Source organism: Sciurus vulgaris (genome assembly GCF_902686455.1).
Source record: "Sciurus vulgaris genome assembly, chromosome: 7".
Lineage (NCBI taxonomy): Eukaryota > Metazoa > Chordata > Mammalia > Rodentia > Sciuridae > Sciurus > Sciurus vulgaris.
The window spans coordinates 3,834,944-3,858,686 of NC_136467.1; the positions used below are offsets into that span (position 1 = coordinate 3,834,944).

General features: G+C 37.6%; 1 protein-coding gene across 1 annotated transcript in view; it reads left to right on the forward strand.

Moving 5' to 3' along the window:
• PDE10A (phosphodiesterase 10A) overlaps positions 1-23,743 on the forward strand; it is a 291,313-nt gene that overhangs the window by 216,984 nt on the left and 50,586 nt on the right. Inside the window, 6 exon segments of the mRNA XM_079148244.1 lie at positions 3,576-3,718; positions 6,089-6,181; positions 8,511-8,697; positions 16,985-17,127; positions 18,246-18,329; positions 19,411-19,561. Of these exon segments, the coding sequence (XP_079004370.1) occupies positions 3,576-3,718; positions 6,089-6,181; positions 8,511-8,697; positions 16,985-17,127; positions 18,246-18,329; positions 19,411-19,561 (801 nt within the window).

Genomic DNA, 23,743 nt, shown 5'->3' on the forward strand with positions numbered 1-23,743 from the left:
GGACATTGTCTTCAAGGCTTTTCAGCCAGAGCCTTTTAAGCTAGATTTGTGCTTTGCAAAGATAACCCTGGGTTAGAAGAAATGAGGTTAAATGAGGTTTCAGAGGCCTTTTGATAACGATAAGATGTCTTGTTTCCGGATGAGCAAATTTAGATTATCTTTAAATTCCTAGGTGATCATTTACTCTCGTTCTCAATGGGCAACTTTGACATTTTGGGCGAAGTAGTTCAGCCTTAGCAGGATTGCCCTGAGCGTGGTGGATGACGGACAGCACCCTAGTCCTCGAGAACTAGTTGTTACAGCAGCTGCCTTTCCCTGCTCCTAGCGACAACCAGGAGAGGCCTCCCCTTGTTTTCTGATGCCCTGTGGCCAGCTGCTAGCTAAGACTCAGAGAACTAAGACTTCCAAATTAAATTTTTAAATTTGTTGGCATTTTATTTTCTTCCTTATCTGAAAACATCATCTACTTAAACCTACTTGAGTGAATAAACGGGAATTTACTGGCTCGTGTGACTGAAAATCCCGTGAATATTCAGGCTTCTACATTTACGAGCATGGGAACTTGAATTACGTTTTCAGGGATACATCTGCCTCTGTTTCCCTGTCCAACTGACTTCTCCGTAGTCCTTACTCTCAGGCAGTCTCACCACGTGACGATGGTAGCCCTGCCAACCATAAGCTTACATTTAAAACAAAGATCACTGTCAAGGTCAGTAAGCCTCAGTGTCTGTGTCATGTCACGCCTTCACAAAGAGGATTCAAATTGGACTCTTCCACTTCCTCCTTTTTACCTTTCGTGCCTTCTACTTTTCCGTATTTTTGGATGTGTGAATGTTTATGAACACACATACCACATACTAGGTGTGTCCTTTATCTTGTTATCATTTCATCCGTAATTTCTTAAATACAATTTACCAACAAGTTTTACAGTTTCATTATAATTTTGGTGATTTCTTTGCTCATTGCTGTTTCTTGGAGCTCACCCTCCCTTGCTTTCTCATATTTGTGTGTTTATATTTTTGCTTGAGCACATTCCCTTTTCCAACATAGTCAAAAAGTTAGTAGTGTCCTGAGTACCATATGCTTCTAAAATATCTTTTATTTGCCTGATGCATGGGTGCTAGTTTGAGTTGGTATAGTACTAAAACATTTCTAGGTAATTGTGAACTCCTTTTCAGTATCTGAGGCTCATTTCAAACTGAGTCTCTGGGAGCGTGAAAAGGTAAATGTTTGTTTAGAGTTGTTCATCTTAAAGTCTTTCTTATTACCTGTAGTTGTTTTTTGATTGATTTTCTTGATTTTTTGACCTATGAATGACATTATCAGCATAATCTCTTTAGATATGTATACTCCACATTTATTTTTCTTGCCTAATTACATGTTAATAATTATGATATCATATCTTTATCTTGTCCTTAATTTTAATCTTAACAGCATGTTCTGGTATTTTGCCATTTGGTATGGTGTAGTTTTTATCATAAGTGATTGCTGAATTGCATCACATACCTTTGACAGCCAGGATGATAGTCAGAGAGTGTTTTTTGTTTTTTTTTTTTTTTTTTTTGTTTCCTTGTCTTATAGCTATAGTGAATTAGAGTTTAGAATACTGAACAGTTCTGAATACAATGTATTTTTAAACATTTTAACATTTGTTAAATTTGATAAATTTGATTTACTGTGATTTTTATTATTTTTCTAATGTTCCTAAGGTAAACTGAAAATCTATGATTTTGTTTTTTATATTTTCTTGTCAGTTTTCAGTATCAGTAATGTGGATATTGGGGAATGGATGGAAGGGAGGAGGGATAGATAAAGGAAAGACAGTGGAATGAATCTGACATAATGTTCCCATGTACATATATGAAAACATCACAGTGAATCCCACCATCATGTACATCCATAAGGATGGGACTCTAACCTAGAATAAGATATATTCTATGCTTGTATAATTATATCAAAATGGATTCTGTTATCATGTGTAACTAAAAAGAACTAAAAATAAATTTTTAGAAACTAGAAAATATTGTTCATTTCTGAATTTAGAATAGTTTAAATTCATGGGAATTTGTTGGATTTTATTGTTGTTACATTTGTTTTGTTTTTTGGTTGTTACATTTGTTTTGCAGTTCTGGGGATGGAACCCAGGGCCTCACACATGCTAGGCAAGCACCCTACCGCTGAGCAGCCCTTTTTATTTAATTTTGAGACACAGTCTTGCTAAGTTGCCCAGGCTGTCCTTGAACTTGTGATCTCTCTGCCTCATCCTCCCAAGTACATGGGATTACAGCACCTGGCTGTTGAAGATTTTGAAAGAACTCATGGTTGAAACTATGGGTTTGTTTCTTTTATGAGGAATCATCTTTATGATTCCAGTATAATTTATGTTTTTCAATCCCTTTTTAACTCATTTTTTTCTAGAAAATTATTCATCTCATCCAGATTTTTACAAGTCAGTGTATTTGGTGCTGAAATATGCATTAAGCAACAAACAAGACCTTGGTCACTAGGGTTATAATCTTAATTGAATATAATTGAGCCTTTAATATAGAGGCTCATTATCATTACTGAATAATTCAGAATGTCATGATTTTTCCATATTTGTGAACAACTCAGTCTTCTTCACTCTCTGGCTACATTTATACCATTCATCATTCCTCAAATAAGGAGTTGTAGCAGCTCATGGAGATCTTTTAGTGCTATGCCATGGGTTGGCAAACTTTTTTTGTACAAGGCATACAGTACAGTTGTAGGAAATGGATGAATAAATGAAAGATGAAATGAACATGTCATTTTCTATTTATAAGTGGAAGTGCATATTTGTTATCAAAGCGTGGGCTAAGGAAACAGCTAGTATGAGTTTTAAGTACTAGATCAATCCCCCATTCACTAGCCATATGGGGACAGGTTAGCTTACCTGCCAGTGCTTCAGTTTTCCTAATGGAGATAAAAATTTTCCCCAACTTAATATTGTTATTGTGAGGATTAAGTAAATTAATGCACATAAAGTATATAAATATGTCTGGCCTATGGTCAGTACTTAATAATAGTTACAAATTCTTAGACATTGTAGGAAGTAAATTCAGCTAATGCAAATATCAAATTGTAGATCTCTTTAGAGGTCATATTTCATATTTTTTTACAACTGCTAGTCACAGGCACCAATCATTCACAGTGCAGTGTGGCCTTAGAGTTGACAGAGGCTCAGAGTAGGCACCAGGAGAGGCCTGAGAGTTTCGCGAAGAAGGTTTGGATGGCATAAGAGCTCTTGGGGTGTCAGGCCAGTAGCTGTTTACCAAACAGTGTCCGTGGAGGTGCATCCAACACAAAACAGTGGAGGTGCATATCAGTTATTTATTTTTGTTGTTATATACTAGTATTAGCACACAGCAGTCACTTACATACTATCTGTATGCACAAACACATAAAAGCTATTTTATATCTATACCTTTGTACACTTATAATGCTAATTTTCTACTCAGTATAGAATGGCTGAAATTATTGATTTCATAATAAAGTTTACCATAAAGTCTTTGAACTTCTCATTGGCTTACCCTTGTTTTGCCTTTTTCCTTTAGATATATGCAAAAAACCTGGTGAATGCCGATCGTTGTGCACTCTTCCAGGTAGACCATAAGAACAAGGAATTGTATTCAGACCTTTTTGATATCGGAGAGGAAAAGGAAGGAAAGCCTGTCTTCAAGAAGACCAAAGAGATAAGGTACAGCTGGAGTGAATGTCCTATGCTCTGATCACAGTGTGCAGGTGTTCTGTTACCCACTTTTCTATGCCTATTCACAGGTATGCTGACAATACTTGTCATACTGTGATATCATTCCCACCAGGACCCGCCTCCTGAAGGTAGTGCTTCTGGGAATGACATTGCAGTGCCAGCGAAACCACGCCTAGGAAGCTTTAGCGTCACTCCTGGAAATGCCGTCTTCCGGAGGCGGTCCTTTTGGAAATCATGTTGGAAAAACTTACTAGTGCTCCCAGGTAGGTAAAGTATGCTCCACCTGGAGTCTGCAGGTTTTCCCATGTTTAGGAGCAAGGGTGAACTTAGCTGATTCGGCCCCCACCTCTTTCCAGCATATGGACTGTCTCACAGTCCAGATATTACAGGAAATTGATCTGGTATATTGATAAAGTTATCAGTTCAACCATTCATTGATCCATTGGTTTAAGCAGCATACACTTCCATTCCATTCTGAAACTAAAGCCTTCTTTGTTCTTTATGTGGCAGCTCTTGTCACTTAAATGAACAGTATGAGGGTTATTTGTTGGTGGAAGACCATGGCTCAGGCTTCTCACAGCTGGAAACCTGCAAGGAGCACTGTCACAGACTTTAGAACCAGACTTGGTGGCACAGGTTGGGAGCTGCTTCATACTGTGGGTTCCTTTGACTTTATGTGTCTTGTTCAGCTACTCTTCTCTAATACTGCACGATCTCCAGTAAGACACTGTTCCCCATTCATGAAGAACTGCTGTTCATTTGGACAGTCTGTCAGTGTAGGGAGACTCTTCATGGGAGCGCCAGCCGTGGCCTGCCTCAGAGCATCTCCACTGTCTGCTGGCACTCCAGTTCTGTTTCTGTGTCATCAATAGATCCAGTAGTCCTGTTGCATAATTCTGACCTATGGACACGACATAGGTGTTTTCAGTTATAAAATTTGATTTCTTGTTTTGTTTGTCAGCCTAGGTATAGTAGCTTAGTTAAAGCCATTTCTCTTTCTTGAGGTCTGAGTGTTCCCTCACCCTGCTGAAACTGATCCGATTTTGAAATTAATAACTCAGAACCTGTGTTTACAAGCACAGGAAAAGGATCCTGTGGCTGCCATGACATTGAGATGCCTGACGGTGCCAGCAGGACTGTCGGAGCATGCTCCTTAAACACGGGCTTCCACCCACCAGAGCTGGAGTGAAAGTCCCCACGGTTCTGCTTTCAGCAGACAGACATGCATACACTATGAAATGGCTCTGACACTTTGCTCACTGCTGTCTAACTTGTGCTCCTGCTGTTCAGAGCACAAGAAAACAAGGAAGAAGACAACTTTGAGTTTATGCTTGATCCAATTGTCGATGTTTTCATTCTTGTTTGTGTCGTGTGTTTTTTGACTTTGCTTGATAATCCTTAAGGTGAAGCTTCATTTAAGTAATGATTATTTCCTATAATACTAATAATGTGATATTATGGATATTACATTTGAACCTTTAAAAATCATAGATATTGTGAATTGTAGACAACTAAATTTCAAAATGAATGTATGTAAGGTGATAATATAGTAAGACAGTATAAGAAAAATACTTATTAATGGGAGAACTTATTTATAAATGAAAATATATAGATAACAAAACTGAAAAATACTGATATAGATAATAAAAATCTAATTAAATATAACCAGTTAATGCTTTTATTTTGATTGTTTTTAAATGTAACAAGCTAGAGAAGCAAAAGTGCTTCTTACCTATTTCTAAATAGTACTTGGGTTATAAACAACAGGAAACCCAGGTCTGAACATCTCAAGTTTCAGACCTGACCTCTGAATGGGGTTCTGCATGTGGTGGAGAGCACAGTGCTGTAGACCTGGTAATCCTTCATTTTATAAGTATTTCAGCTGCTTGCTGGTAATTGGGCTGGTTCATCAGCCTGTATTCCAGTTTTTATTATGACATTACTATTTTAGGAGTGTTGGCAAATTAGTGAACCCATGTAGGCCTAAATTCCCATGAGAATCCACTAAATTTGTATGAAGCATATTGTAAGTAACAAGGTACTTTGTATGTATAAAGGTTTATTATTATTGGTCAGTGCTGGAGATCACCAGTTAATTTTAAATTTGGATTTGTGATTCAATTATAAGATGTAATTTACATCTTAAAACAAGGTCTCAAATGATCACTGTGTAATGTTTTCTGCTTTACTTTTACATGTTTTATAAGACAGTTTAGGATATGTAAATGTAAAATTAAAATGTACATTTTATATAAAATAAGCCTTTTTAACTCAATACTTGATGGTAATGAAGTGTTTCAGAATTATTCTATACCAGTAGTATTTCAATTAGCATGTTTCTCTCTTTTGTATATGCAGATTTTCAATTGAGAAAGGAATCGCTGGTCAAGTAGCAAGAACAGGGGAAGTCCTGAACATTCCAGATGCCTATGCCGACCCACGCTTCAACAGGTGAAAACAATGAGTTCCTCCCTTAACAATCCTCCCTGAACAGTCTTCTTAGTTAAACATCTTCCAGGAAGCCCTGATCCTACGTGTCTCAACTCATTTCTTTCCTTTTTGCTTCAAACTAGCCCTGTTACTAGCAGTTGGTATATGCAGGTATTTATGAAATAATGGATTCTCAGCTACTAATATGTAACAATATCCAGCTATAGTTGTTTATAATGTTACAAAAACAGCAAAGAGGCAGGAGTTTCAACTGATGGAGCTCTGGTGGTTTTTCTCATTATAGTTTCATCATCTTATACCATATTCTTTATCAAATCATATGCTAAAATACTACACAATGCATACTGATAAAATAGCATACTTTTGATATTGATAGGTCTGATTTTATAGTCTGTCATTTCTTAGGTCTAGAGTAAAATTGGGCCTCATTTTCTTTATCTTTGACATGGGTATAATACTGCCTGTATCTTTATTTGAAGATGATGGATAATGTCTGTTAAAAAGTCTTACCAGACATAAAGTAGAAACCCAACAAACCATAGCTTTTATTGTGTATTATAAAAATGGAATATTAAGGTGGCTTGAAAATATTTTTATTTATTTTGACTTTCTTTAGAGAATTATAAACCAAATTATATCAAATGGTTTTAATAAACCTCTAGAAATTGAGTCTTAAGATGGATGCTAGAGAGTAATAGTTCAGATATAGTGACAGTAGTGCTTAGTTAATACAAACGTTTGGTTTACTTTAGAAGATAAATGAAACAAATTATGCCAAGATTTTTCATGGAATTAATTGATTAATGTCAAATACGTATGACTCATATAAGCACAGCTATAATCTAGTAATATATTTTAGCAATAACTTAAGAGTATACTAAAAATCTTATTTTTTCAGGAAAATGAACTTGTCATTTCACTGCTTAAAATTTGAAAATATTTATATATCTTATACAAAATATTTATGTATAAATGTGAGTCAAACTATGAAGAAGATGAAAATATAGTCAATAGATGAGAAGAAAATAGTGGCAAAACATATCTGACAAAACATTTGTGTCTGGAATATGTAAAAAGTCTTCTGAATATTAAGATAATGCAGTTTAATAAAAAGGGGAGTTGATTTTAAGAGACACCTCACCGAAAAAGATATCGGTATGGCTGCTAAACACATGGGAAGTGAGCAGGGTGTACGTGTGTCAGTGAGACCCCACCGCACGCCAAGGTGAATGGTTGAGGTTATAAAGGAGGATAGCAGCAGGGGCGAGGTGTGGATGAACTGGAGCTCTTAGGCTTAGCTGGCGGAGTGCGTGCGGGGCCAGCCCCTCAGGCAAACCATCTTTCAGCTGCTTGAAAATTAGAACATACATCCACTGCATGGTCCCTGGGACAGCGCCACTCCCAGGCATCATTAGAACATACACCCACTGCATGGTCCCTGGGTCAGCGCCACTCCCAGGCATCACGGCAAGAAAAACTATAACGCATGTCCGACCAAAAACCTGTGTGCAGATCTTCAAGGCAGCTGTGTCTGAAATTACTGGCACAGGCTAATAGCAAATAATATTGCCCACTAACTGGTGGATGGATAAACAGATGCAGTTTATTCATTCAGTAGAGGCTACTGCCCAGTAGTGATAAGTACTGACAGGCACATGAATCTCGAGAGCTGTGTGCTACCTGAGGGCAGCCAGGCACCGAGGTCTGCAGCGACCAACTGCCCTGTGTGGGTTCATGGCTCCTTATAAGGAATTCAGTCCTGTTTTCTAAAAACATTTCCTTAGATCAGGAGTCAGCATACGTTTATTTATTAAGGGTCAGTCAATAAGTAGTTTTGGCTTTACAGGTCATAAGATCTTCGTCACAGGTCACAGACAATTTATAAATGAATGATGTGGCTGTGTTTCAAGAAATTTTTGTTATTTTTGGTAAAACAGGAGTGAGCTAATTTGGCCTATGGTTTATCAAATTAGATTGCATAACTATGCCCAGGTTCAAAGGAACAAATCGCTTCACCATATTGATGTTTTTCCTCTGAATTCCTCGACTCAGTGATGTTGGGTGCTGAAGCCCATGAAGGGCAGAATCCTCCTGTAGAGACTGTTGTGAAAACTCTCAAAACAAAAAATAAACAAGTTAGAATATTCTAATAAGACACTTTAAAGTGTCATCTTGTCCCTAAATTGAGAGGCCCGCAGCGCTGTCCCCTCTCTTTGTCATAGTGGCACATCCATTGCACATCTGAGTCAAGGCAGGCTGTCTTGTGTGGCTCACCTTCTCCCACTTGCTGCTTTCCCCGTGGTGATGTCATCGTGCCTTCGCTTTGCAGGGAGGTGGACCTGTACACGGGCTACACCACCCGGAACATCCTGTGCATGCCCATCGTGAGCCGGGGCAGTGTGATAGGGGTGGTGCAGATGGTGAACAAGATCAGCGGCAGTGCCTTCTCCAAGACCGACGAGAACAACTTCAAGATGTTCGCTGTCTTCTGTGCTTTGGCCTTACACTGTGCTAATGTAAGTGCCGCCTTAAATACCACTTAACTACTGCTCTTAATGCCAGTAAACGCTCTTGCCTTGGTTTCCATTTATGTGTCTTTACAAACTAGGAGCAATGATTCCTGGCTGTACGTATTTTAGGAAATGCCTTAAAATTCCTTGGAAGAAATAAAAAGATCTCCCAATACTTCACATTTATTTCCAGGTGTGAGTTTGTTAAAAATAAAGATGAAATTAATGTTTAGGAAAGATGTTTAAGCATCAGACTTGTATTTCATGATATCTGCCGAAATGAATAGGAAAGTGTTGTCTAAACCCTTCATGTGTGTTGTTTGCCCCGCATTTGAGAGTGTACGAATGACAGTCAGTAGCTCCTGTTTCACGCCAGTCAGGGCAGTGTTGCTGGTCCCCTCACGCCCTACCAAATGTGCCATGAGTGTTGACCCATCTAACCCACACTGCCGTCCTGCCCTGCTCACTGAAGCGAGGGGGGTCTCTCTTCGAAAGAGATCTTCTGATGATCTTGCTTTTACATCATTGTATTTTAAGGGAGTTGAATGTTTCGTAGTCTGTGAACCCTAGTAATCCTTTATGGCATTACTAGAATTTTGAAATTTTAGAACTTCTATAAAAGTAAACAAGAATAAATGAGAGGTACCACCTTAGTAATTTTTAAAAAATTGCTTTTTGGGACTAGGATTAAATTTTATAGAAGCATCCATATAACTCATGGAAACAGCTGAGAAATAAATAGGAACAAAAATTTTTTTAATCCATCTCGGTGACTCTGGATAACTATTTTTAACCTCACTAGGGCTGTTCAGTAAGAACACCCATCCATCTCTTCCCTCACTCCAGCATGGGGCCCTCCCAAGAACATTGTTACTCAGCTCATCAAAAATAAAACACTACAGTTCTAAATAGTTTTGCCTCACGTATTTTCAGTATCTGTATGTGTCTCTCATAAATAAAAACATGGATAGCTTATATTTTTCTTAGTTTAAAAGTGGCAGAGCATCTAATTTTAGTATATTTTGAATATTGACTGTTATCATTTTGAAATGGAATCTTAAGAACTAAAGCAATTCAGTACCTATTATATTATTTAACAAAATTGTATTCTATTATGATATATTTTATGTTTTATTATTGAGATAATAGTATAAAACAAACACATAGGAAGTGGTAAAAATTCATTATTAATTGTTATGATACATATTATTACCAGTATGTTTGTCAAAACAGTATATCACAAAATTTTGATAATTTTCCAAAATAAAAAGTAAAAATATTATTGAAAATGATATTTTAATGAGATGGGAGTACCTTAAAACAGCAGTAGCTAATATAACCTTTCATGAATTTTACATATTGTTAGAATGAAATGGGATTTAGCATCATTTTTCTAAACTTTCAATTTTTTTTTAAATTGCAGCTTTTAAAATGTTATTGTATTTTTAAATACCTTTATTTTATTTATTTATTTTTATCTGATGCTGAGGCAAATGCCCTGCCACTGAGCGACAACCCCAGCCCTACATTTTTAATTTTTAAGTTATTTCAGATCAAACGCAACATTGCAAAAATAGTACAGAGAATCCCCTTATACCATTACCTTTATTCCCCCAAAGTTAAAGATATGTACCATTTTTGCTGATACACTTTCTCCTTCTCTTTCCCTTTTAGTTACTATCTTTCTCTGAGCTGAGAGTGTCTCAGACATAATGGCTAGTAATGCAGAATGCTTCCGCTTGTACTTTCTAAAATCAAGAACACATGATCCATTTAAAACATCAAGAAGTCGACATTGGTACTCTATTCGATTACTTGGTCTTTGGAATGGATACCAGGCTGAGTGACTTAAATGGCAGGAAGTTATTTTCTCTGAGTTCTGTTGCTAGAAGGCCAAGGCGAAGGTGTGTAGGGTTGGTTTCTCTTGAGGCCTCTCTGGGCTTGCAGACTGCCCCCTTCTAGTTCTGTCCTCATGTGGTTTTTCCCCTATGTGAGGTATTTCTGGGTCCTGAACCCCTCTTCTCATGTTGTATGGGGTTTCACATAAGACATTGTTTTACCTTAGTCACCTCTTTATAGGCCCCCTCTCTAAGTTTGGCTATATCCTGAGACACTGCGATTGAGGCCTTGAACGCGAACTTCGGGGTAATGTGGTTCAGGCGCTACAAGGTACGGCACTTTGCTCATCTGCAGACCTCTTGAGTCTCCTTTATTCTGAAACTTTTATGTGGTCTTTGTCTTTTATCACCTAGATATTTTAAAAGCTATAAACCTGGTATTTTGTAGAATGTTTCTTACTTTGGTTTTATCTGACGTTTCTTCGTGTCTGCATTAAGGTTATAATTTCTGATGTTTTTATGGTGCATCATAATTACACATAGCAGTGGGATTCATCGTGACATATCTGTACATGTATACTTTGCTCATTTCGTTTCCCAGTACTGCCCCTTTCTCTCACCTTCACTCTGCCCTTTAACTTTTCCCTCTACTCTGCTGGTCTCCCTTTGTTATTCTTTGAATATAAAGTGTCTTCTGAAAAGCGCGTATATTGGAAACGTGATATCCAGTGCAGCAGTGTTCAGAAGTAAAACATTAGGTTATGCAAGCTATAACCTAATCAGTGCATTAATCCATTTGATGAATAATTTGAATGGATTGGTGGGTGGTCACTATAGGCAGATGAAGTGAGGCTAGAGGAAGTGGGTCACGGGGGTATACCCTTAGGGATCGTACTTTATCTCTGGTTTCTCCCTCACTCTCTGCTTCTGGGCTGCAATGAGCTGAGGTGGTCTGCTTCACCTCAGGCCCAGAGCCAGCCATGGACTGAACCTCGGAAACTGTGAGCTAAAATAAACTTTTCCTTTTCTAAATTGTCTTGTCAGATATTTTGGTCACATGAGGGAAAGCTGACTGACACACACTTTTATTTATTTTTTTAATTGGTACAGTATAATTACATGTCAAGGTGGGAATCACTGTGATATGTTTATTGTGCACATAGCATAATTTGGTTGGTTTCATTCCTACGCTTCCTCCTCCTTCCCTTCTTCTCTCCCTCTCAGTTCCCTTCCTCCACTCCACTGTTCTTCATTCTGTTTTCATGAGATCTCTTTTTACTTCCTTATTTCTCTCTAACTCCCTCATTTGACCCTTGAGTTCTTGAGTCTGGCATATTTCATTTAGCGTGATATACTTCAGTTCCATCTCTTTATCAGCAAATGATATAATTCCATTCTTCTTTATGACTGAGTAAGACTCTATTATGTATATATAGCACATTTTTTTATTCATTCATCTGTTGACAGACACCTAGGCTGGTTCCATAACGTGACTACTATGAAGTGTGCTGATATAAATATAGGTACGCAGGCATTGTTATAGTATGGTAATTTTAGTTCTGTTGGGGAAACACCAAGGAGTGGCATAGCTGGGTCATTTGGTGGTTCCATTCCTGGTTTTTTGAGGACTCTTCACACTAATGTTCATAGTGGTTGTACTATCAAAAACATATTAGTGTTCCTTTCCCCCCATCCTCACCAGCATTTATTATTAGTTTCAGTAAGCTAGCCACTGCTTCCCTCAGTGTGTTGGTTCCTCAGAGCTTCACCTGTTGAGATATTAATGTCACTGACCTGATGTTTTCTGAGTAAGTTAGCTTTGGCTTTCGAGCATACTTTCACTAGGAAAAGCACCTCATTGTATGCATTGTCCCAAGCAGTTAATCCAATAACCTGCAGGCTCCCTACCCTTCCTGAAAATCCTACTTTTTTCTGGGAAACATACAGAAGTATTTTTTACAATAATAAATATGCAAAAGCTTTGTGCAGTATGAAATGCCCTTTAATTGTTGGTTATTATTAAGTAGGATTTAAGTGTGTTGATCCTGGGAAATTCCGAATATTTCTGCTCTTGAACAAATTATGTCCTTGATAGAAGCAGGTTAACCTTCATGGAAAATTAAAGGTACATGCCTCTTTGGTAACACCTTCCTTTTATTTATTATTTATTATCACAGTTAAGTGAGTTGAAAATACTATCAAAAGAAAATAGTCATCTATTTTGGAAGAGTTACTGTCAACAGAAAGTAACCATTTAAAAAGATTGATTCTTTAAAACTAAAAGAGTTCATTAATCTGGTTATTCCTACTATGGTTTTAAGAGGCATTTTGATATGATGCAAGAAGCTAAGAGGATAGTAACTTCTGTTACATCTTTGTCCTGGGAAAAGAAGCCCTTCAAAACAGACTAGCTCTATACATTCTGGGTGGGAAGATGTTTACCATTAAAGAGACGTGGAAAAAATGAAACCAGTTGGCTACAGGGTATAATAAGTGGTTCAATCATTATTCATTTGTGAATTCAGCAACCAACTATTGAGTATCTTTTTTTATATTAGATATTAAATGTAAAGATGATAGAATAAGAGCAGCTGTTATTTAATTCAACACTTTACTCTGTGATTGGCATTGTTTTGGACACTTTACATATAAAAAAAAATCTCACAACCATCTATGAATGAGGGTATTGTTATCTCCACTTCACACACACACACACACAAAAGAAACAATGGACACATGAAGTTTAATAATTTGTCCAAGGTCACCTAGTATGTGACAGAGGCAGAGTTTGATATAGATGAGCTCCCCAGTATGCAGCCCTCTATTTGACACAGTTCTTTCTGAAGGTTGCTCATAGTAAGAAAAATATTAAGAAACATTTTTAAGTTTTGTACATAAAATTTAGAATAGGTAGTCCTTAGCAGAATATATCATTCAGGGTTTTCCAAAGAGATAAAGCCAATTGGTTATATAAAGAGTAATAGATGATTTAGAGGGAATCTATTTAGGGAATTAGTTCACATGATTACAGTGGTTGAGGAGTCCCAGGACAGGTCCTCTGTTAACAAAGAACTTGGGGTCCCAGCAGCATGGCGCTGGGCCAGGTTCAAAGGCCTCTGAATCAAGGAGGCTAATGGTGCAATTCTCATAAAGTAAAACTAATTAACTTTATTTTGTAATTAGTGTTACCTTACGTCTAGAGTTACAAAATAGAATAATAAAAATAAATAAAAGTTTAAATTAAAAATTTATACTATACATTTATAAATACAAATTAAATTAAAATTGATGGTCATAAATTTGTAAACTGATTATAAAAGCCTTAAGCATCAGCATTAACTCGTAGGAGTTAGGAGAACTTTATGAAGTATTTCACAGACTGCTTGCATGCCACGTGCCATCTAAGTGCTCGGCAGTATTCATGGGGGTCGTAGCAGTATTCATTCTTCTACCAAATGTAGTTACTTTTCCTAGCAGCTTAGCCGTAGAATTACACTGAACTACAGGATATGCCGAATATCACCTTCCTCCCAGAACATGCAGCGTCTTCAATTGAGGTGTGGGAGGAAATGCGAATGCTTCTGCCTTGATGTATTGTTTAGGTAAGTGATACAGAAGAAGCTTCACTTTCTTAACCATTTGCCCGGGAATGGAGCTTTCAGAAAGCTGTGTCACCTATGTCAGGTGGTCCTGTTCTGTGGCGGGCCATCTACAGAGGGGAAGACAGCCTCTTAATTGTTTCTAAGAGCAAAAGTGTTAAATCCTGATTCGACACTAAGAAAATTAATTTTTGACAAATTATTATTATGCTGTCAGCAGTTGTGTTGAAGAATTTTTGCCTAACCTGAGGTCATTAAGGCTTTTCCCTCCTATTTTCTTCTAGAAGTTCTGTACTTTTAGATCTTACACTTGGGGCTCTGTCCACTGGAGTAAATATTTACATGTGGCACCTTTGGATATTCCATTGTTCTGCACCACTTCTTGTAGCCCATCCTTTCTGTGCTGTTTGCCTTCGTCCCCTTGTTGAGAACCAGAGGAATATATGCAGTGGCCTGTCTCTGCATGCTGTCATTGGCCTACTGTGTCTTTGATGCCTGTTTAGTACTGTAACTTGATAATACGTTTTGGATTCAGGTAGTGGAATTCCTCCATCTCCATTCTTTGTTTTCAGAATGGTTGTGTTTCCATATGAATTTTAGAATCTGTTTTTCATTGCCTGTAGAAAAACCCGCCAGGGTTTTGATAGGGTTTTGATGGGGTTGTGATAGCAGCAGGTCAATTCCCAGAGTGGTGGTGTTGGTCTCCCCAGGTGAAAGTGTGTAGGTCTGTCTGCTTTTCTTGCAGCAGTCTCATCATTTATGTCACATGCTTCAAAACTCTTTTTAGGTGCATGACATTTAGGATTGTTAGGGCATCTTGATAACCTGACCCCTTTATCATTTGAAACAACCTTTTCTTTATCCTTGATAATAGTCTCACTCTGAAATCCACCTTGTCTGGTATTAATAAAGCCTCTCCCCAGTTTTGCTTGGTGTCAGTGGTATATCCCAACCATCCTTTAACTGTACTTGTTTATGTTCAAAGTAAGAGTCTTATAAGCAGCATGTAATTTGTTCAGGCTTATTTTTTTTTTCTACTCGAAAATCCTTGCCTTTTAATCTTGATATTTACACCATTTACTTTTGAAGAATAGCTGTAAATCTACCAACTCTATTTTGTGTTTGTTCTATCTGTTCTTTATTCTGTCCTCTCCTTGCCTTTAAAATTGAAGATTTTGTGACTTTGTTTTATGAATCAGGTTTCAGTTGATTAAAAAATCTTCATAGACAATTTTCATAGTGTTTTATTAGTTTTGAACCCATTTTGTTAATATTTAAAAATGCAAGTGATTAGTCTGTAGGATCAACTGATTGACATGATGGGAAATAGAAACTTATCTGAATTTCATCCAAATGTATTTTTAGTACTTAGGAAACAAGAATATGACTGTGATGTTTGAGAACAATCTTCATTCAATTTGGATTCACATACTTTTGGTAGAACTAAAACTCTAAGCACTGAAATAGTGGAACTGAGAAGTATCAAAGATTGCCAATCAATAACATATTTAATTACCAGGATTTCATTTAACAAGTCTATTTAATGAGAACAAAGAGTCTGGTTCAGTAAATAAAATAAAAATTTAAAGCATATGCATTTTAATTTGTTTTTAGCATCTATAACATATTAGCAGAGTGTATGCATTCGTAATGATGAGGAGTGTATGTTCATTGAGAGTATATCTCCTAAATTCTTCTACTGAAGAAGATCTTCATAATCAAACATTTAGAGGCACCCCCTGGACTAGAGGACTCTGAGAACTAAGCTAAATATTTTGAAGGGTAACATGAGAAAATATCTTATTACTTGATCCATTTAGCTTCATTCATATTATTATGCAGAATTGCAGAATGTGGATGTCTTCTCTGTAGTCCTATATTAGATGTGGGGAAAAATGTAAGACGTTAAAAAGTTGCTCAGTCTTCCATTATAGTACGTTTTCACTAGATTTGCCGTGGAGGGCTCTTGGGTTTCTCCTGTAAGTTCTCTCTTCTGAGTAATCTCATCTATTTACAAATTCACATGTGTAAGCATTGATCTTTCCCATTGATTGGCTCTTTTGCTTGTTTAATTTTATCTTACATATTAGTTTGTAAGTATTTGCAAAAGTACATTTGCACACATACAAATACACAAGATCTTGAGTTTGTATGTCAACACGTCGTGCCTTTCTGTTTTCCATTCATGTGTTTACCTTTTTAAGCGCACAGTCTGACTTTTATATACACATCTGTGTTTTACATTTGAATTCACTACTGTAATACCAATATAATCCCAAATCCAGTCTTTTTAAGAATAGGAGAAAATAAACAGTGAAATCAACAAGTAGAAAAGAAATGATAAAATCTTCCTAAGAAAATTGAGTTTGATAGGCAGGTGACATGTAATTAATCAAAGTTTTTCTTTCAACAGATTTAGAAGAAGCCTAGGTCTTCTGTTCCTTAAAATTATTAATATCCATTCATTTTGTAATATTAAGATGAGTATGATCTATTTTCAGCATTTTTATTATTAAAATTTTGAAAGTATAAAACATGTACTGCAGAAGACATGTAATGACATGTAAAACATGTAATGACAGAAGACAGTTATTTTGCTCCCTAAAGATTATGACTAATAAAAAGACATTTGCTACAAAATTAAATAAGACTTGAAAGAGAAATATAATTAGAAAAAAAAAAACTCCTTTGTTTCTTCAAGTTCACATGTGAACAGAACTTCAGTGTACATTGAAATTTGGACAGCAACTCTGCCTTGGTTTCAGTTGTGATTCTGATTCTTCTATGCCGGATTCCGAACTTTGATGCCAGACCACCTTGAGCATTGTTCAACTTCATTCTTTGCCTGCCTCCCAGATGTACCATCGGATCCGGCACTCGGAGTGCATCTACCGCGTGACCATGGAAAAGCTGTCCTACCACAGCATCTGCACAGCTGAGGAGTGGCAAGGCCTCATGCGCTTCAACCTCCCCATGCGGCTTTGTAAAGAAATCGAGCTGTGAGTATTTTGCTTAGTTTCCTAGCCACAGATTCTCTATTTCATTGGAAAAAGTAAACCAGGTCGTAGAATTAGAATCACAGTTAATGTACATTTTGAGATGAATTGACCTAAATGTTAGCATTCATTATTACTCTGTTGCATACTTTACACTGTGTAATATTTAATGTTCAAAATGGCATTTAGTGTCAGATACATAAAGTGCTCATCTCCATATAAATTCACATTTCCAAATTAAAGTCAATAATGTAATAATAATTAGTTCAACTTGTGCATTTTGTTTTCCAACCTTTGCTAATTTAAGTCACCAGTGGTGGGACCTGTGATAATCTTGTATGCCCATGGTAATGCACACCAGCACTGTTTATCTACATAGAAAATCTTCAGAAATGTCCCAGAGCTGGTAATTTTGCCTTCCTTCTAATTCTGCACCATACCGTTCATTCCAGTTGAATATTAGTAACTAAATTAGTAAGTGAGAAATAGATACTAATATAACTTTGGATATTTATATTTATGAAATTCTTCTTTCAGGTAAAATAGGAGAATAATTTCAACTCCAAAAAATACTTCCAATAAAATTTCCCCTTTGAGTTATGTAGTATCAGTAGGTTAACTTTTTTATTTATTTCTCTGATAACAACAGCAGCATCTTTTTTTAACAGATTGTTTAATAGAAAATTAAAGCAGAGACATCCTAAGTTCCTAAGGAAATATGTGAAATCTCCCAAAACTCTGTCACAGACAGAAGTGCCTGAGAAATCAGGGAAACGATGGCCGAGACCCCAGGGTCTTTCTGGTTTCTTTTCTTTTGTTTGGGAAGGTGATACTGGGGATTGAACTCAGGGGCACTCAACCACTGTGCCACATCCCCAGCCCTGTTTTGTATTTTATTTAGTGACAGGGTCTCACGGAGTTGCTTAGGGCCTCGCTAAGTTGCTGAGGCTGGCTTTGAACTCTTGATCCTGCTGCCTCAGCCTCCTGAGCCACTGGGAATATAGGCGAGAACCACAGTGCCCAGCTTTTGGTTTCTTGATAGAAAAAAGTTTGAAGTGATTTTTCTTTGCTTTCTGTTTGCCCTACTTGCCATTAATAATAAACTACTCTTTTAATTTCAGATTCCACTTTGACATTGGTCCTTTTGAAAGCATGTGGCCTGGGATCTTTGTCTACATGGTTCATCGATCCTGTGGCACGTCCTGGTATGAAGTCTCTGAACACTTTCTGTTTGTAGTCTGCAGTGACATGGTTCGCTCCTTCTTCTGCTCATGCACCTCACCATTTTCTTTGTTTATAATCCTCTTAAAATATGGCATATATGGATTGTTTCTAAATATTCAAGTTAAAATGGGCTGGAATTGTTGGACAAAGCTGCAGCCTTTTCAGCTTCTCCATAGCAACTACTGAGTTCCCTAGCAGTCTGGTTGAAGCCTTGTTCACCACCACACATCTGAGAGGCATCATAGAGATAGGTTATGGGGTGTGCAGCTGAAGGAGGCAAAGCTTGCTTCTCACCAGAATTACCTACTTTAAAAGTACTTAGAATGCTCTGCATAAATACAACATTGACTATATATCTATCAGGTTGCTTATAAAGTAAAAGTCTCCAGATTCAAAGTACAATACTTCGTCAGTAATTATAGTTCCATTTCATTGCAAATCTCTCCCACTGTGGCCTGCCTGTTCTATGGGACTTTGTGATTTCAGATCTTATCTTCTACAGCTTAAATATACAAACTTAGAATGTAAGCACTGATTTTCTTTTGTGCCTTTTGACTCATTTGGGCATAAATGCCTCTCAGAGTTTATACACACTCTGTGTGGTGTGTGTGTGTGTGTGTGTGTGTGTGTGTGTGTGTGTGTGTATTCAGTTTGTGAGTCTGAATATGGTTCTTTAGAAAACGTTGGCTTGATAGATCCTTGAGTAAGATGATGCTGTTTTAGCCTTTGAGTGCTGTGGGGCAAAGGGAACGCTGGTAAACACGAGGTGTCATGGTGGTTCACGATGGAGACTGTATGCTGGTTCTGCTACATATCCCTGGTGGGACAGTTAATGTAGCTGAACAAAAACCACGAAAGAGTCTCCATTCTCTTCCTTTTTTTTGGCTGGAGAAAGAGGAGGGAAGAGATGAGTCATTTTCCCAGTGCTCATGGTTCAGTCAGCATGGGAACCCTTGTGGTGCAGATGTGTAAGTGGCAAGAACGTGTAACTCAGCCAGACTCTCTTCTGAATATTAGTCGTTCTCTGCTGGCTTTGGTCTTAACAGCTTTTTCTCCTCACAGCTTTGAACTTGAAAAGTTGTGTCGTTTCATTATGTCTGTGAAGAAGAACTACCGACGGGTTCCTTACCACAACTGGAAGCATGCGGTCACGGTGGCACACTGCATGTATGCCATACTGCAGAACAATTACGGGCTCTTCACAGACCTGGAGGTGGGTGACACACCCTTCCCCTTCACATTGTCTCAGTGGAGCCAGTGATCTGGTTTGGACACGTTTTCCAGTGCTCGGGGTTCACTCAGTGTGGAAATCCTTGTGGCGCAGATGTGTAAGTGGCAGAAATGTGTAGCTCCCTCAGAGTCACTATGATATGCCATGGCGATGTGCTGTTCCAGGACGGATTCTGTGTCAGTAAGTTAGAACAGCACTTTTTTTTAGATCATTACCCAAGAATTTAGCATTTTTTAAAATAAGAAAGTAGTTAAAGAAATTTCAACTTCACCAAAATATCCTTTAAGGAAACACTGATTTTGTAGTCTTTCTTCCTGACTGAATTTTAAATGTTCTGAAAGGATGTAAATAGAGTGAATTCTATATGCCCTGGATAATGTGGACACTTCCCCCCGATTAGAGAACTCAGAACATTAAATACAGTGAAAACATAAATGATTTTTGATTTACTCTTGCATAAGGGAACGAACTCTCAGAAGTTTAACTGATCTACCTGACTTACAGACAAGTTGGTGTATTAGTCAGGGTTCTCTAGAGGAACAGAATCAACAGAAAGTATGATTATAGAAGGGAATTTATTAGATTGGCTTATACAACCAGAAACTGGATAGTCCACAATGGCTGTCAGCAACTGGAGAGCTAGAAGAACCAGCAGCTGCACAGTCCAAGAGGAGGAAACCCCAGAACAAGAAGGATCATCAGTGATACCCTAGTCTGAGACCAAGGCTTCTGGAAACTACCTGGAGAATCACTGGTAGAGTCCGTTTTGGAAGAATGAAGAAACGAGAGTTCCTTATCCTCGGAGGACCAGAGCAGCAATCAAGAACCCATTCAAGAGAGTGGAACTTGCATCTGCATCTGCTTCTGCTTCCTTGCTCTTCCACCTTTTATTCCATACGATTGGGCGGTGCTGCCCACTCTTAGGGAGGGGCTCCTCTTCATTTCACTATCCCACAAGCCATTCATTCCAGGAGACACCCTCATGGACACACCCAGAAGCCTCTTAATCATTGGCATATTCAATCCAATCAAGTTGACAATTCAGTTAGTGATCACCAAAGTTTTCAAAATAGAATTATAAGATTTTAAGACTTCCTCTTCCATGCAACCATTATGGTCAAATTCCCTAACTCAAAAGCCCAGTCAAGCATTGAGCACTAGGGCATTCCTTGGCCCAAGAGATGCTGATCCCACAGCTAGAGTACCTGAACCTCAGGGTTGTTCCTCTGACCACATTTGTCCTGGTTATGCCTACCAACACCCTGATCCAGTCCCCCTCTATCCCCTCTGTAAACTGATGCCACACTTCAGGTGACATCTGGAGGATGTGCAGAGGAGGAAACCATTACTTGAACTTCTTTCGACATCACTTTCAAACTAGAGCCCAGTATTCCTGAGACCCAGGCTCTTTTCCATCCTGTCTGTCCAGATTCACAGTCTGAGTAGCAGTCCTGAAAGGTGCATTACCGAAGGAGGAGAAATAGCCATTTCAGAGAAGGAATCAAAAGTATTTCTTTAAAAATTTTTTTTTTCTAATTGAAGCAGTTTAAACTAACAAATAATTATTTTTTATCACTTTTCAAGAAAGACCCAGATGAAATCTGTTCTTTTTTCGTTTTTAAACAATTTTCAATTCTACCAACCCCATTCTTTTGGAACTTTCAACATTTTCTCTATTTAATTCCTTTTAAGGAAGCAACTTCCTTGTTTCCTTTTGCCACAAGATATCTTAGTGAGTTTAAGAATTTTACAAATTATACTTTCAAATAGAGTAGCAATGAAATATTTTAAAGATTGAAAATTTTAAAGATAAATGAGGAAAATTTTATTGATGCTGTATTCCCAAATTATTTCTGGGATTATATCTTTCCATTCCCCTGAAACTCAGGTCCGTTTGTCTAAAACTCATCCCAAAATAACCTGTAAGTGTTTAAAATATATTTTAAATAGGACTTATATTCTCTAATAGGACTATTAGAAATTATTTGATGTCAGTAAGGGAAAATGTTTAACAAAAGAATTCTTTATAAGTCATTTTTAGATTTGTGATTTTAGCACACACTTTATAAAACTACTGAAAGCTATGCCAATAAAAAGTAGGAAAATCGAGCTGGGTTGTGACTCAGTGGTAGAGCGCTGGCCTACCATGTGTGAAGCACTGGATTTGATCCTCAGCACCACATATAAATAAATAAAGATCCACACAACTGAAAAAAAAAATTTTTAAAGTAGGAAAACATCGGGAAGATTGGAATATAACAACTTTTTTCTATTGTGCTAAATTTTAAAACCTTGGAATTTTTTACTAGTTAAATTATGTGAGCATAGCAGCATAAAATATGGAAACAATTCAAAACCAACGTGATACTCAGAACCTTAACCAATTATCTTAATGCCCCGCACGGGGGATTGGTAAGGTGACTCTGCATCTGTTAGGGTGTGCAAGTGACTGGTGAGACTTCCTTTCCAGTCAGGCTGCGGGAGAAGGCACTTGTGCTGGGTCAAGATGAACCAGGAGCCGGTGTGAAAGGCAGACTGTGCCTGGAGAGTGTCTGCCCGCTCCGCGGAGACCTCCCTGAGCAGTCCCTGCTCTCAGCAGGCACGGCCTCAGCACCCAGGGCCCTTCCTGTTTGAGAACACAACTTGACATGCATCCGTCTCCACGGCCATTGTACCTTCCCTCTCTTGGTCATTTCCTCTGCATGTGAGCACGACGCTCCTACTTTCACCTTCAAACATCCCTGTGGTCTACTTCTCCATGTGACTATCTCCCTGTGTCTTAACTCTACTTTGCAACACAACCCATGAGAGTTGCTGTTCAGTATTTCTTCAGATCCTGTCTTCCCATTCTTTCTGACACCAACTCTGATCACACTTGACCAGTCTGTCCTTACCTTTCTTTGAATAGCCAGTCATAATCCTGTTGACTCTGCCTAAAAAAACGCATGTAGATTTTAATCATATTTTATAAGCATCTGTTGTTACTCTCTTGTTCTGGATTTCTATTACATTTTGCCTTGATTACTGAAAAAGACTTCTCACCCAGTCACTTTTTTACCTTCCTTGAGTCTGTTCTTAATATAATTGCCAAAATGATCTTTTAAAAATGAAAATCAGTACCTAGCAATAAATCTAACAAAGGAGGTGAAAGACCTCTACAATGAAAACTATAGAACATCTAAGAAAGAAATTCCCATGTTCATGGTTAGTCAGAATTAATATTGTTAAAATGGCTATACTATCAAAGCAATATACAGATTCAATGCAAGTCCCATCAAAATGCCAATGACATTCTTCACAGAACCAGAAGAAAAATTCCTAAAATTTATTTGGAAGCCAAATAAATTCCCAAAGCAATTCTAAGCCAAAAAAGCAATGCTGGACATATTATAATACTTGACTTCAAATTATACTACAGAGCTACAATAATAGAAACTGCATGGTACTGGCATAAAAACAGACACATAAACCAATGTGCATAGAAAACAGACAAACCCACATAGATGCAGTCATTTGATCCTTGACAAAGGTGCCAGAAACATACGTTAGAGAAAAGACAACCTTTAAACAAATGGTGCAGGGAAATTTGATTTCTATATGCAGAAGAATGAGACTAGACCCTTATCTCTCACCCTGCATCAAAATCAACTGAAAATAGATCAAAGACCTGGGAATTACACTAGAAACTTTGCAACTCCCACAAGAAAACATAGGGTCAACACTGTAGCATATAGGCACAGGCAATGATTTTCTCCATAGGACCCTTAAAGCTCAGGAAATAATGCCAGAAGTTAATAAATAAGATGGCATCAAATTTAAAAGCTTCACAGCACAGGGAACAATTAGGAATGTGAAGAGAGAACCAACAGAATGGAAGAAAATCTTTTCCAGCTAGTCTTCTGATAGAAGATTAACATCTAGAATATATAAAGAACTCAAAAAGCAACACCAAGAAGTCAATTAACCCAGTAAATAAATGGGCACATGAATCATTTTATTTATTTATTTTTATGTGGTACTGAGGATCTAACCCAGTGCCTCACACATGCTAGGCAAGTGCTCTATCACTGAGCTACAACAGCAACCCCTGGGCAAATGAATTAAATAGACACTTTTCAAAAGAAGAAATGCAAATGGCCAACAATTATGAAAATATGTTCAACA